Below are 15,758 nucleotides of genomic sequence, written 5' to 3'. Positions count from 1 at the left end.
TCAGAAAGAATCACCCATTTTTTTACATGCATATTTAAATGAAAAGATTTTCAGACGTTTGCACCTCACATGTTTCAAAGAAATGGATGTGCTTTTAATTTCAAACCTGAGATCACTGCGGGAGGAAAGTTAAATACGCCAACACATTTATAGAGTTCAGAAGGTGTTTCTCTTACATGTAAATCTTACACTATTAATATCTCAGTGGGTTAATTCCTGGATTAGCTAAACGATTATACTGTCGTGTTATCTTATTTCTTTCATAGCAAACCCGGCCTAAGCTTAATGAGTTATTAATGCCTACGCAGAGGATTTAGTAAAATTAGGTTGCATCTCTTAAACACCAGACGATAGTTTCATCCGACGCAGAACTTGTTCGTTGCCCGGAGGCTAGAAGCGTATTTTACAGTTTGCATTTTATAAATGCAATGCAGATATTCATTTTCATGTAGTTGTTCGTGTAAAGCTGAAGATTTAATTTCGGTCCCACTTGCATTACCAAACATAACTGCAAAATGAATGAGTGTTTTGGACTGAGAGTCTAAACTCAAAGCACTTCAGTGGATCCTCTCAGAAATAATATAACACCCCTCACTTTACATTCGGTTAACATTAGCTTACGCATGAACTAACAGTGTGTTCACAGCATTTATTAATCTTTCTAATGTAAATTAAAGGTGACATATTATGCCCCTTTTCACCAGATGTAATATAAATCTATGGTGTCCCAGAATGTGTGTGTGTGTGTGTGTGTGTGTGAAATCTCATCTTAAAATACCAGATCATTTATTACATCTTGTCTAATCATGTTTTCTGGGTTGGCAGAAGCACCGTAGACCCATTATAGCACTTAAACACGGAGAAACTCAGATTTTCATGATGTCACCTTTAATATGTTCATTTTAGTTCATAGTGCATTAACTAATGTTAACAGATCTAAAAATGTTTTAGTAAACCTGACCCAAAAAAACAGTCACAAGGGTCAAGGGTTTCTTGTGAAGTGTTCATCATTCAAGAACATCGTCTGATAGTCCTAAAAACACTATTATTCAAAACTGCATATTCTCAGCTAGTGCTATAGTTAGATGTTTATTTGTATATCAAAACACATCGAAGTCTGACATTTGTTGATTACATTGGAGCTTTGAGTCGATTCCCAGCAAGCAATGTTGTGTTTAAAAGACGTCTGAAAGCGTCCAAACTCAGTCTAGACTAAAACAAGGCAACATTTGGGCTTTAATAGACGTCTAAACCATCCCAAGAATACACTAGTCATCAGTTAGATAAAGAAATGAGTGAAGAAATGAAACCAAACACCTTGTAATCACTGTTTACTTCGCTTACATGATAGAATATCTCGCAAGATATTCTGGCAAAAACGACATGAAACCAAATTCAAGGTTATTTTGTCTGGAAGCGTGTTCCTCACAGCCGGACTATATCGGGTCTATAGTTAACACAGACGGTGAGATGACGGATACACTGCAAAACATGTTTTTCTTACTCAGTATTTTTGTCTTGTTTCCAGTCCAAATAACTAAAAATTCAAGATGGATTTACTAAAGTAGTAAAATTATGTCTTGTTATCTGGGGAAAAATCTAAATGAAGTGAGCTTTTGCTTAAAACAAGAACAATTATCTGCCCATGGGGTCAGAAAAATAATCCTAATTCAAATTGAAAACAAGATTATTGTTCTTCCCGCATTGGCAGATCGTTTAGCTTGTTTTAAAACTCACTTCATTAAGATTTTCCGCCCCAGAAAAGTAGACATAATGTCTAATGGCATTCTCTAGTAAATGCATCTTGATTTAAGATTTTGTAGATATTTGGACTGGAAACAAGACAAAAATACTGAGTCAGAAAATTTTTTTTTTTTTGTTTGCTGTGTGTTGCTTGCTGGGTTCTTCTGTTGAAGCCGTCTGGTCAGAGCTCATCTGGAGGATCACACGAGGCCAATGACGCGAGCGGCCCACCACCGGCACGGCATGATGACCCGGCACACCGGCCGGCACCCGTGGTAGTTATAGGGCCAGGGCCAGTAGCCTCCGTGTGGCTCACACACACGCTGGCAGTGTGTGTGACTGCGGTGGCATTCGGTACAGCAGATCCCATTGTGGTCCAGCATGGGGTCGAACACCATGTGGCCTTCAGAACCCTCCTGACTCTGCTGGAGAGGAGAGGACATCCATGGTGAGCGAGTCCAATTCTGATTCACTCGCAGCGTACATTTAAAAACATAGTGCTTCCTTCTAAGACTGATGTGTTCGTCTTGTGTTGCAGTTTTGTTAAGTGGCCCGGGTTCTAATTCGGACCTATTGTACATACGGTACGCCATCTTTCAGGTTTGAGGTCGGTACAACTTTTTTAATGTTTCTGAAAGAGTCTTTTCTGCTCACCACAGCTGCATTTATTTGATCAAAAATACAGTAAAACAGTGAAATATTATTCTAGTGTAAATCATCTGTTCTCTATGTGAATATACAGTAAAGTGTAATTTATTCCTGTGATCAAAGCTGAATGTTCAGCATCATTACTCCAGTCTTCAGTGTCACATGATCCTTCAGAAATCACTCTAATATGAGGATTTGATGATCAAGAAACATTTATGATTATTATCAGTGTTGAAATGATTAATAATGAAGGCACTGCTCACGTGATAAGGGTTCTCCGGGTTATACTCGGGCCGTTCGTCCTCTCTGACTGAACTTGTGGAGTTTCGACGTCTCGTTTGTTGCCGGTTTGGTCCTCCTGTATTCTGTCGTCTCACTCGCGTCACACTTCTCCTCTTCCTCAGCGCTTCAGAAACCCAGACCGAGAATAAAGATAAGCAGCATTAAAGAGAGAGACATTTCTAAGCTGTAGATGGTAATGACGTCATGCACTAATGCCACGGTCACCGAGTAGCTGCGTTCAGTGCTTCTGATTTGCCTGAAATATCCCACTGGGATCAATGTATTTGTATCTGAAAACATGTTTATGTGCTTTGAGTGGCTCATTGCTCATACTAAACTATTAATTGTACAATATAAAGATTAATACTTCAATCAGAGAATTATCTTGACATTTATCATTGCTCTTCATGTGTTGCAGGTTTATTTAGCAGAAATATGAAGTACCTCTGGAGTTTGCAGGATGATGCCAGTAAATGGGAAGATCTCCACAGAATCTCAGTATTTCAGGGCTCAGAAAACTGCTGTCCTTCAGCGGCTCATCAGACGCAATCCAAACCAGAGACACCACGTCAGATTTCACTGCAACATTGTCTTCCTCCTATTGGAAATTAAAACATAACCGATGATTGAACACTGAATACTCTGAATACTAGAACTTCTGCCTCTTCCTGGCTTAAAGGTATATATGTATAAATTATATAAATTTGTGTTTGCAATCAGATTCCATCCTGCTTGAGCCGGAAAGGTAGTGGGCGTGCCTGAAAAGTAGTGGGCATGTCGAAAGTTAGTGGGCGTGCTTGAAAGATAGTGGGCATGTCGAAAGTTAGTGGGCGTGCTTGAAAGATAGTGGGCGTGTCAAAAGTTAGTGGGTGTTTCTAAAGGTAGTGGGCGTGCCTGAAAGATAGTGGGCGTGTCAAGAGTTAGTGGGCGTGTTTGAAAGGTAGTGGGCATGTCGAAAGTTAGTGGGCGTGCTTGAAAGATAGTGGGCGTGTCGAAAGTTAGTGGGCGTGCTTGAAAGATAGTGGGCGTGTCAAAAGTTAGTGGGTGTTTCTAAAGGTAGTGGGCGTGCCTGAAAGATAGTGGGCGTGTCAAGAGTTAGTGGGCGTGTTTGAAAGGTAGGGGGCCTGTTGAACGTTAGTGGGCGTGTCTGAAAGGTAGGGGCGTGTCAAGAGTTAGTGGGCGTGTCTGAAAGGTAGAGGCCTGTTGCATGTTAGTGGGCGTGTCTGAAAGATAGGGGTCGTGTCAAGAGTTAGTGGGCGTGTCTGAAAGGTAGGGGGCGGGTCAAGAGTTAGTGGATGTGTCTGAAAGGTAGGGGCCTGTTGCACGTTAGTGGGCATGTCTGAAAGGTAGGGGGCATGCTAAAAGGGTTAGTGGGCGTGTCTGAAAGGTAGGGGGCGTGCTAAAAGGTCTTTGCGATTGGGAAAAGTAGGGGAAAGGTAGTGGCCGTGTCAAAAGGTAGTGGGCGTGCTTGAAAGATAGTGGGCGTGTCGAAAGTTAGTGGGTGTTTCTAAAGGTAGTGGGCGTGCCTGAAAGATAGTGGGCGTGTCAAGAGTTAGTGGGCGTGTTTGAAAGGTAGGGGGCCTGTTGAACGTTAGTGGGCGTGTCAAGAGTTAGTGGGCGTGTCTGAAAGGTAGAGGCCTGTTGCATGTTAGTGGGCGTGTCTGAAAGATAGGAGGTGTGTCAAGAGTTAGTGGGCGTGTCTGAAAGGTAGAGGGCGTGTCAAGAGTTAGTGGGTGTGTCTGAAAGGTAGTGGCCTGTTGCACGTTAGTGGGCGTGTCTGAAAGATAGGGGGCGTGTCAAGAGTTAGTGGGCGTGTCTGAAAGGTAGGGGGCGTGTCAAGAGTTAGTGGGTGTGTCTGAAAGGTAGGGGCCTGTTGCATGTTAGTGGGCGTGTCTGAAAGGTAGGGGGCATGCTAAAAGGGTAAGTGGGCGTGTCTGAAAGGTAGGGGGCGTGCTAAAAGGTCTTTGCGATTGGGAAAAGTAGGGGCCGTGCGTGCTGAAAGATAGTGGCCGTGTCAAAAGGTAGTGGGCGTGCCTGAAATGTAGGGGCGTGTCAAGAGTTAGTGGGCATGTCTGAAAGGTAGGGGGCCTGTTGAACGTTAGTGGGCGTGTCTGAAAGGTAGGGGCGTTTTAAGAGTTAGTGGGCGTGTTTGAAAGGTAGGGGGCATGTTGAACGTTAGTGGGCGTGTCTGAAAGGTAGGGGCGTGTCAAGAGTTAGTGGGCGTGTTTGAAAGGTAGGGGCGTGTCAAGAGTTAGTGGGCGTGTTTGAAAGGTAGGGGGCATGTTGAACGTTAGTGGGCGTGTCTGAAAGGTAGGGGGCCTGTTGAACGTTAGTGGGCGTGTCTGAAAGGTAGGGGCGTGTGAAGAGTTAGTGGGCATGTCTGAAAGGTGGGGCGTTCAAGAGTTAGTGGGCGTGTCTGAAAGGGAGGGGCGTTTTAAGAGTTAGTGGGCGTGTCTGAAAGGTAGGGGCGTGTCAAGAGTTAGTGGGCATGTCTGAAAGGTGGGGCATGTCAAGAGTTAGTGGGCGTGTCTGAAATGTAGGGGCGTGTCAAGAGTTAGTGGGCATGTCTGAAAGGTAGGGGGCCTGTTGAACATTAGTGGGCGTGTCTGAAAGGTAGGGGCGTTTTAAGAGTTAGTGGGCGTGTTTGAAAGGTAGGGGGCATGTTGAACGTTAGTGGGCGTGTCTGAAAGGTAGGGGGCCTGTTGAACGTTAGTGGGCGTGTCTGAAAGGTAGGGGCGTGTGAAGAGTTAGTGGGCATGTCTGAAAGGTGGGGCGTGTCAAGAGTTAGTGGGCGTGTCTGAAAGGTAGGGGCGTTTTAAGAGTTAGTGGGCGTGTCTGAAAGGTAGGGGCGTGTCAAGAGTTAGTGGGCATGTCTGAAAGGTGGGGCATTTCAAGAGTTAGTGGGCGTGTCTGAAATGTAGGGGCGTGTCAAGAGTTAGTGGGCATGTCTGAAAGGTAGGGGGCCTGTTGAACATTAGTGGGCGTGTCTGAAAGGTAGGGGCGTTTTAAGAGTTAGTGGGCGTGTTTGAAAGGTAGGGGGCATGTTGAACGTTAGTGGGCGTGTCTGAAAGGTAGGGGGCCTGTTGAACGTTAGTGGGCGTGTCTGAAAGGTAGGGGCGTGTCAAGAGTTAGTGGGCATGTCTGAAAGGTGGGGCGTGTCAAGAGTTAGTGGGCGTGTCTGAAAGGTAGGGGCGTTTTAAGAGTTAGTGGGCGTGTCTGAAAGGTAGGGGCGTGTCAAGAGTTAGTGGGCGTGTCTGAAAGGTAGGGTGTGTGCTAAAAGGTCTTTGCAATTGGTTGTGAAAGCTGCCTGTCAGGGTGTGGGCGGGGTTATGGCATTGTTTACGCCCATTACTCCGACCTGCAGCTAACCCTGTCTCAGAATAAACAGAACTATATTGTTGTGTTGGTGTGGACGCTAATAGTTATCGTTATAGTTATCGTCCCTTGTGTGATCCTGACATAAAAGCATCGGCTCAACCAATGAGGACTACCTGTTTGACAGACAGCGAATCACACACTTCAGCTGTTTATTTCCAGCCAGAACTACAGATAATTACCTTTCATTTAGCTCGATAAAGGTTTCATCTTTATTTAATCAGGTATCTTATTTATTCATGTAGCTTTTGATTCATGAAACATGATGAACATGTAGATTCATTTCTGCAGGACTATTTTTAGACATTAATTTCATTCATATTTCATCAAAGTGAAATACACTTGATACTGTCAAAATAGCCAGAAAATATGCAGAGCAACGGATGGCTTTTACAGTTAATGAATGATCCTGGTAGAGTGATAAATCGGGCACATAATGGTGATAATGGCAGTTCTCACCTCAGAAAGTTCAGATCTGACTTGTGATTTGATGTAACACTTCTCTTTTCCAGGAAACTTGACCGCTGTAATGCCCTGTGAACGAGGCCGGAATAATGCTGTCATTTGGAGAATAGCTCTGGAATACGACGAACAGGTTTATTATCCGCTACTCACAGCTTTAAAGTCTCGAACTTCCACAGTTTTGGCATCTCCAGCATCAGAGTAATCTTCGGTCATCTCTATATCGATGTTCCTGCTGTAGTGAGCGCTGATCGCCTGTGGACACCATCAGACTAAACTCACTCATTCTCCACAGTAAAACACTGTTGGGTTACACATGTTGGGTCACTGTGTTGGGTCATTTTCAAAAAATGTTGGGTCATTTCTAGAAATAACCCAGCTGTTGGGTTAAATACGTGTATGTTGTATGTACACTTGCGTATTTTGAATTTATGTACACAATTATGTATATTTACATAGACTCCCCAATAATTAGTTTTTTTAATTAAAACATATATTTGTTGAGACATATTTATTGTTTTATACAAATAAACAATCTGTATTTGAAAACAGTGTATTTTATTTATTAAAATAATGTCATGAATAAAAATAAATAGTTAACTTAACTGTTGGGTTACTTTTAACCCAACTGGCATTTAACCCAATGCATTGGGAAGCTGCTATATCCCCCCCCACCCCCACCCCCCCATAGTTGGGTTACTCTCGTTGGGTTATTTTTAACCCAACATTATTAACTGAGTAGTTGTCAAAGGGAAAAGGAAACGCTTCCAAGTTCCAAATTGTGTGTATTATTTATTAAATATATACAATTAAACAGCTAAATATATAATATTAACTATAATAATGCATTTATTGTGTGACATGCTTTCTTTTGTCCATTAAACAGTTTTAGAGAACCACTGCTATCATCCGTATAAAACGTAATGTATTATTTGTTTTGCTGGTCGTCTGACTGGTCGTGTGTGTTTCTCGGCCGCTGGTGTGTTTGCACTGTTCACACTGCGTGATTATAACCCAGCACACACACACCTCTCTGTTTGCCAGATTCCAGAGGTGCCTGAAATCAATGCCCTCTATTGATCATTCCTGACACTTTCCTGAGACAAACTGCATTTAAATATTTCCACTTCAGGCTCAGACTCACTGCATGTGTGCTTCAAACATCTACACGTCTGCACTTTTGCTTCAGGATGCCGTTCGAGAGAACACTGGGCAAATGCTGGAGCGTGGAATATTAAAATACAGCAGTGTTACAGAATCCCCCACTCGACTGCATGCAAATTAAACCCAAAACACAGAACAATTTGCTGCACATCATGAAGAACAAATAGTCCAGGGTAAAAATGTGTTCATGGTCACACAGCAGCATCTTCGTTTCAACAGCAAAATCTGTCCATGGTTTCCTTCATCGGGTTCTGCTTTCGTTTGCCTTCAAACTTCAATTTTTTTATAGTGCAGAATTTGACACTCGCAAAAGTGGTATTTTTGTGCATTATATTGCACAACAGTTGCACTTATTTTAAGCTAAAATACTTTAGACTGCTTTACTAGTGTAGGTTTTTCTACCTACTTCTTTTTCCGTGACTTTCCACAGGTAAAAAGCTCCAACGCCTCCGAACAGCAGAAGAGCGGCTCCTGCGATGAAGACGAAGACCAGCGTCCTCCTGAGACGCGTGAACCCTCCAGGCTTCAGGCTCACGTCACTGTAAGCCTGATAAACACACACATATACACAAACATGAAGTATAATAGAGTTATAATGTGAAGAAATGCCATGTTTAAAGATAAAGGGAACGTCGTTTACCTCGACGGGAGCTTTTCCTGGTGTTTCCTCCATGGTGTTCTGGCGTCTACTGAAAGCAAAGCCTTGTGACTTTCTGCAGCTTCTCTCGAGTTTCTGTCATCTAGGTGAGAGAGAAGAAAAATTCAGGGAAAATAAACAAGATCCCGGAGAAACTCAAGACTGGAATTCCTCTCCTGGGACGTCCTGTGGCTTGAGAAAACATTGGACTGAGATGCACGGTTTAGGCCATTCATGCGCGTTTGAAATGAACTCATGTAAATTGACAGGCAAAAGCAGGCCAGAATTCACTCTATTAGTTTTACTGTAAGACGCTTTCAGCAAAGTTAAGGAATGTGCTCCAGTTTTACCAGTTAGATCTGATCTCATTGATGTGCAGATCACATCCGCTCATTCCCATGAATAGAAATGTAGTAAACTGATTAATGCAGAATATTAAAAATGTATACCTGAAATATAGCAGTGTTACAGAATTCCCCTTATGACTATATGCAGATTAAACCCAAACACAGAACAATTTGCTGCACATCAAGAAGAACAAATAGTCCACGGTAAAGATGTGCTCATGGTTACACACAGATTCTTTATTTCCATCCGTTTGACTGGAATTCACTGTAAAATCACGGGAGGCTTTTGAAAGGACATTTTTTATGTCAACTCAGCAAAGGCAAATAATATCCCTGTTTTAGGGTTAGATCTGAGCTCATTTACAGGTGAAACTCGGAAAATTTGAATATCGTGCAAAAGTTCATGTATTTCAGTAATTCAAATTAAAAGGTGAAACTAATATATTTAGTATATATAACTATATACATATGCATGATTATGAGGGCCATTTCTGTATTTAATTTTTTTTTTTTTACTGATTTCATGTCATATTAAAATTTTCTGAGATTTTGAATTTGGAGTTTTCATAAGCTGTAAGCTTTTGCACGATATTAATTTTTTTAACGTTTTTTTAGAGTCTCACCTGTATGTGCACTCGCCATCAGAAGTCATTCTCATGACTATTTCACATGTTAGAATAATGATGTGTGAGATTCAGTTGTTTCATGTGGATTAAGTGTACGTCGATGTTTATTGGATGTTGATTGTTGTACACATAGATACTGAAGTCTGAAAATATCAGTCTGATAATAAAGTATTATATCATATCATCAAATGATGGAAACATGACACAAATTAAATCTCTTATATTTGATCTTCGTCTGGATTTCAGCTCATTCTGGACATTCATCTGGAGAAACATGTGATGATACTTTGACTTCTAACTTTTTTAATATAATGCCATTTGAAAATGTATGACAAAACTGAATTGTGCGCATTCTATGCAAAATATTATATTCTTCATCAGCATTTTTGTCAGAAAAACTTGTTTTCCCTTTGAATTGCGATTATTTTACTCCATTGGCTGATATTTGTTCTTGTTTTAAGCACAAACTCACTTCATTTTGATGCAGTTTTTTAGAAAACAAACTTAATATCTTCAGTCATTGCTTCTTCTCCAGTAAATGTATCTTGATTTAAGAATGTTTAGATATTTGTGCTGGAAAACAATGAGGAAGAACAAATTAATAGTTCAGATCAAAAGGTTTATAAGATCATAAATATTTTCACTGGTTTCATCAAGGATACAAAACACTGTAGATTTGATCATAACTTATTTTATTCATCATGTTTTTTAATTTCTTAGAAAGAAACAATTGGTGTAAGTAAATGTTATAAAAGTGCTAACATTTGCAGCTTTAAAAAAATGACATTTCATGTGTTACAGTGCGACCAAAGTGACGAACACAATCACATTATAATCATCCAAAACATGCCATGAGAAAAAACAGGTAATATTGTTAAAAATATATATATTTTTATGTACAAAACATCAATGCAGTCAAAGATAAAGTATGTACAGCAATTTGGACTTTGAGTTTATATCTCAGAATTTTTACTTTTTGTCCCGTAGTTTATATCTAGGTAATTGGACTTTTCATCACAGAATTCTGAGTTTATATCTCGGAATTGTTATTTTTTGTCCCGGAATTCTGAGTTTACATCTCAGAATTTTTACTTTTTGTTCCGGAATTCTAAGTTTATATCTCGGAATTTTTATGTTTTGTCCCGGAATTCTGAGTTTATATCTCAGAATTTAAATTTTTTGTTCCGGAATTCTGAGTTTATATCTCGGAATTTTTATTTTTTTGTCCCGGAATTCTGAGTTTATACCTCGGAATTTTTACTTTTTGTCCTGGAATTCTGAGTTTACATCTCAGAATTTTAATTTTATGTCCCGGAATTGTGAGTTTATATCTTGGAATTTGGACTTTTTGTCCCTGAATTGTGAGTTTATATCTCGGAATATTTACTTTTTGTCCCGGAATTGTGAGTTTATATCTCAGAATTTTAATTTTATGTCCCGGAATTCTGAATTTATATCTCAGAATTTTAATTTTATGTCCCGGAATTATGAGTTTATATCTCAGAATTTTTCGTTTTTGTCCCGGAATTATGAGTTTATATCTTGGAACTTTTACTTTTTGTCCATGAATTCTGAGTTTATATCTCGGAATTTTTACTTTTTGTCCCAGAATTCTGAGTTTATATCGCAGAATTTTTACTTTTTGTCCCGGAATTCTGAGTTTATATCTCAGAATTTTAATTTTATGTCCTGGAATTATGAGTTTATATCTCAGAATTTGGACTTCTTGTCCCGGAATTGTGATTTTATATCTCAGAATTTTAATTTTATGTCCTGGAATTATGAGTTTATATCTCAGAATTTGGACTTCTTGTCCCGGAATTGTGATTTTATATCTCAGAATTTAAATTTTATGTCCCGGAATTATGAGTTTATATCTCGGAATTTTTACTTTTTGCCCCAGATTTCTGAGTTTATATCTCACAATCTGGACTTTTTGCCCCGAATTATGAGTTTATATCTCAAAATTTTGACTTTTTGTCCCAGAATTCTGAGTTTATATCTCAGAATTTTGACTTTTTGTCCTGGAATTCTGAGTTTATATCTGAGAATTTTTACTTTTTGTCCTGGAAATCTGAGTTTATATCTGAGAATTTTAACTTTTTGTCCCGGAATTCTGAGTTTATATCTGAGAATTTTTACTTTTTGTCCCGGAATTCTGAGTTTATATCTTTCAATCTAGACTTTTTTTGCCTTTTTTTGCTATTTTGACTTTTTGTCATGAGGATGAGGTTCTGTCTCAGACTGAGTCTGTGAATCTGGCGGGACTTTGTGTGTTGATGGGTTTGGTGGAGTGTGTGTGTGTGTCCTCAGTGTCTCGTCTCCTCTGAGACTGTGAATCTGTGTGTGTGATGGGTTTGGTGGAGTGTGTGTGTGTGAACAGGTGTGTGTCCTCAGTGTCTCGTCTCTGTCTCTGAGACTGTGGAGAGCAGATGTGTATGTAATCGCACTGACTCTGCTGGTCTTCTGTGAGGCTGTGTAAGGCCACGCTCCTGGGCGTGTGTGTGTCCGAGCTCCTGGGCGTGTGTGTGTCCGAGCTCCGGGTCCTCGTGAAGGTCGAGAGGTGTCTAATGTTCCCGCTGGTTCTGCTGACCGACGGGCTCCAGCACCGGTCCGAGTGGCCCAGGATCCTGCATTCACTGGTACAGGCCCACAGACCTGGGAAAACACCGTTCGGCACTGATTACCACACATTTATCCAAACTTTACAGGGATGAACAGGAGAATAACAGAATCAGTGATGCAAACATCAGTTATGAGGCACATTCAGAAGCAGCTCTACAGAAGACAATACAGTCAGTTTTAGTTTTTTTCTCAACTTTTCTCAGAATTGAGTTTAAATATTGTATAATATTATTATATTATATATTATATAAGATATATCCTCAGGATTATGGGGAAAAGGTCAGAATTGTGAGATGTTAACAATATGTACTTTTTAATTACCCATTTTATTTATTTATTCAGTGGAGGAAATGAGCTTCCACAAAAATGGAATTGATACAATTCTCACAATTTGGACTTTTTCCCAGAAATATGATTTTATATCTCAAAATTTTGGACTTTTTATCCCGGAATTCTGAGTTTAAATCTCAGAATTTTTACTTTATGTTTCGGAATTCTGAGTTTATATCTCACAATTTTTACTTTTTGTCCTGGAATTCCGAGTTTATATCTCAGAATTTTTACTTTATGAAGACTTTAAGAAACTGTAATGTGTGCAGCACATTTATTTACTGTACTGTAATTGATAGTTTACTGTATTTTGTTGCATAATGTGAGTTCATCTTTGGTATTTGAACTATTCTTCTGTAGTGCTTTTCATCTACTGTAAGATCATTTGACGGTAGTGTAATGAAAATTAATTTTTCCTAAAGCTCATTGTTGTCTTTTACTGTATCTGCACTCTTTCATTTATGTTTTATACTGTAATAGACATTGAGCTGTAAAATCATTCCTGATTCCCAATAAGAGGTTTTTGTTACAGTGTTATGAACTGATCTCACTAGTGTTCACTGGGCAGTGAAATATGTGTATTTGTAAGGTTGTGTGTGACATCTAAGGCCAAAATGTGTTATTTTGACAGAAGAGAAAAACATTTTTTTACTACAATATTTAATTTGGTCTTTCGGCCTGGAGAAGATGTCGTCAGGTGAAGTCCAAGTAGAACTGGGAGACGTAAACTCAGAATTCTGTGAAAAATGTTAAATTTGTGAGATGCAAATTCAGACTCAGATGTAAGTTGCGAGATGTAAATGTGTATTCTGAGAAAAAAAGGTCAGAATTATGAGATAAAAATGTGCAATTACTGTATTTGTTTATTGTTATTGAGGGGCAGAAATAAGCTTGCATACACCTGTGCCATCAGAGTCTCCGTCCGCTCAGGTGTGTGTGACGCAGCATTAACACACACTCTTCAGCTCTATCAGTTTCCCAGCGTTTAACAAGGTTGCACTAGAAACAAACTGACCTTGACATGAACCGATCTAATCAACGTCTCGTTAATCTGAGCATCTCTGTACTGTAACTGCAAGCCGACTCAAGGTTTGCCTGACTAATCCACACGACACCTCGTCAACTCATCATGATCAAGATAAGTGCCTTCTATACAGTCACACCAAAGATTACTCACACACCGGATATCATTATTGATATAGTTTCACTAGTGTGATCAGGACACTATAGTTCATTTCTGTGAGTGAGGAGAGCAGAATAAAGTAAACTGTGAGATATTACACCCAGATATTCTTCATCCAGAGACTACCAGTGACATTTGGGAGCAAAACTGATTGGGACACTTTGAGCTGATCATGTTTTGCTGAAGTGTGTTTTCTTTAATTGCTAATGCTCTTTTTACACACAGACTGAACACAATGAAGCATTGCTTGGTGATTGGTTGAGCTAAACTGGTATTATCTAATTGTGTAGTTAAATTTAACAGCTGACAGATATTCAACATAATTCATGTGTGAGACAGTCTAACAGAAGGACGGACAAAACCAGTCAAATATCAGCTGAGTTCTGCTCATATTTCATTACCGTTCTCTAAACTATAGCGAATAAACTGAGATAACGTGAGACATGTTGAAGGTGTGTGTGTGAGTGAGTTTTGGTTTGAGTGTATATACTGTATATGTGCATGTGTGTGTTTATTTTTTAAATAAGAGCATGCATGTGTGTGTGTCAGATGAGCTCTCACCTTTATATGAGGTGTAGTCCTTCTTGAGTCCTTCACTGATGTCAGAATCACTGTCATTGACGTCACTGTCTCCTTTCCCACTGTCTTTCCCGCTGATCTGAGGATCTCGGACCGCGATGGTCATCATGGAGTTTCCCTTCCACACCGTGACCGGGCGAGCACTGTCTCTGCCGTAACCCGGGAGAGTGGAGTATCCCTGTGGAGAAAATCTCACAATTTGGACTTTTTGTCCCGGAATTCTGAGTTTATATCTCACAATATGGACTTTTTGTCCCGGAATTCTGAGTTTATATCTCACAATTTGGACATTTTGTCCCGGAATTCTGAGTTCATAGTTCATATCTATTCTGAGATATTATCTCTCTCTCTCTCTCTCTCTCTCTCTCTCTCTCTCTCTCTCACACACACACACACACACACACACACACACACTCTATTTCTCTCTCTCTCTCACACACACACACACACACACACACACACACACACACACACACACACACACACACACACACACTCTCTATCTCTCTTGCTCTCTCTCTCTCACTCACACACACACATTCTCTCTCTCTCACTCTCACTCTCTCTCTCTCACTCTCTCTCTCTCTCTCTCTCTCTCTCTCACTCTTACTCTCTCACACACACACACACACACACACACACACACACACACACACACACACACACACACACACACACACACACAGACACACTTACATCTATGTCCCCCGCCACGCTCCTGTAAGAGCTCTTGAAGGTGTGTGTGGTGTCGGTGAACACTTCCCCGGTCGCCTGAACACTGTTGTGGAGTTTCTCTGGAGAGCCGGAGTGAAGCGTGTGAGTGTGTGTGTCGAACACACTCGCGGTCCGGTTGGAGATGATGGAGACGGTGTTGGTGTCAGTCGAGTACGGAACATCCACTGAGTCTGGGAGGTCAGCGCGTCGCTTCTGAACGTTTTTGCGACTTTTACACAGTATATACGATAAAACCGCCAGGAACAGCAGCGAGGAGCTCGTGAGGCCCGAGATCAACACAAGCGTCCACTGATCCGGCTCGTCCTGTTCTCTCTCGTCGTAGAAGTTCCCGTTCGCGGGCGCGGACTCGGTCAGAGTGAAGTGAACGGTGGCCGTTGAGGTCTGCGACGGGTGGCCGTTATCGTTAACCGTCACTACGACTCTCCACATGTCGAACTCATCGTAAGCGATTTTGCGATTTATATATATTTCTCCCGTATTCGGATCGATCGCGAAACCGAAATCCCCTCCGTCGTAAAGTTTATAAGTGAGTTCTGCGTTCAGACCGGAGTCTGGGTCTTTAGCGGTGATTCGGGTCACGATGTACCCGACCGGCGCGTCTCTGGGCATCGCGATCTCCGCGGATCCGTTACTGAGAAGCGCTGGGTGCGTTATAACCGGCGCGTTGTCGTTCTGATCAACTATATTGATAACGAGAACGGCGTTGTTGTGAAGTTGCGGCCATCCTCTGTCGCTCGCGTGTACGCGCAAATCCAGCCTCCGCATGACCTCGTGATTGAAGCTTTGCAGCGCATACACGTTTCCCGCCTGATTCATGATGGCGAACCGGGAAACGGTATTCGTGTCCGCGTCGAAAAGCTCGTAGGTTATTTCCCCGTTCAACCCGGAGTCCTGATCGCTGGCCAGAATCGTTGTGATGTACGTTCCGGGAAGTTGATTCTCCTCAATGAAACCTTCGTATATCTTAGCGCTGAATACCGGCGCGTTATCGTTGACGTCGGTAAGCCGTATAACGTAATGAG

At 41.0% G+C, this 15,758-nt stretch overlaps 2 protein-coding genes across 3 annotated transcripts in view; both read right to left on the bottom strand.

Moving 5' to 3' along the window:
• Positions 1–1,053: 1,053 nt before the first annotated feature.
• cnmd (chondromodulin) lies at positions 1,054–8,385 on the bottom strand. 2 transcript variants are annotated; one of them, XM_081367774.1, is made up of 7 exons: positions 8,315–8,385; positions 8,081–8,221; positions 6,664–6,765; positions 6,508–6,582; positions 3,118–3,271; positions 2,655–2,797; positions 1,054–2,168 (listed from the first exon to the last, which is right to left on the bottom strand). In XM_081367774.1, exons 1-7 carry the CDS (start codon positions 8,345–8,347, stop codon positions 1,944–1,946), a joined length of 873 nt encoding a protein of 290 aa, XP_081223900.1. In that variant the 5' UTR covers positions 8,348–8,385; the 3' UTR covers positions 1,054–1,943. The 2 variants fall into 2 exon arrangements, with proteins under 2 accessions (XP_081223900.1, XP_081223901.1); XM_081367775.1 differs by having other exon boundaries at positions 1,054–2,165.
• Positions 8,386–10,473: 2,088 nt separating this feature from the next.
• LOC308692406 (protocadherin 8) overlaps positions 10,474–15,758 on the bottom strand; it is a gene marked incomplete at its 5' end in the record, with an annotated part of 6,627 nt that continues 1,342 nt past the window's right edge. The window contains 3 exons of the mRNA XM_081368376.1: positions 10,474–11,942; positions 13,984–14,179; positions 14,698–15,758. The exon at positions 14,698–15,758 is cut by the window's right edge and continues 1,342 nt beyond it. Coding sequence (XP_081224502.1) covers positions 11,524–11,942; positions 13,984–14,179; positions 14,698–15,758 — 1,676 coding nt within the window. The 3' untranslated portion in view covers positions 10,474–11,523. The remainder of the gene's footprint in view (positions 11,943–13,983; positions 14,180–14,697) is intronic.

The sequence above is a fragment of the Scardinius erythrophthalmus genome (genome assembly GCF_964197995.2).
Source record: "Scardinius erythrophthalmus genome assembly, chromosome: 6".
Classification (NCBI taxonomy): domain Eukaryota; kingdom Metazoa; phylum Chordata; class Actinopteri; order Cypriniformes; family Leuciscidae; genus Scardinius; species Scardinius erythrophthalmus.
This window is presented reverse-complemented; position numbering and strand designations above follow the sequence as displayed.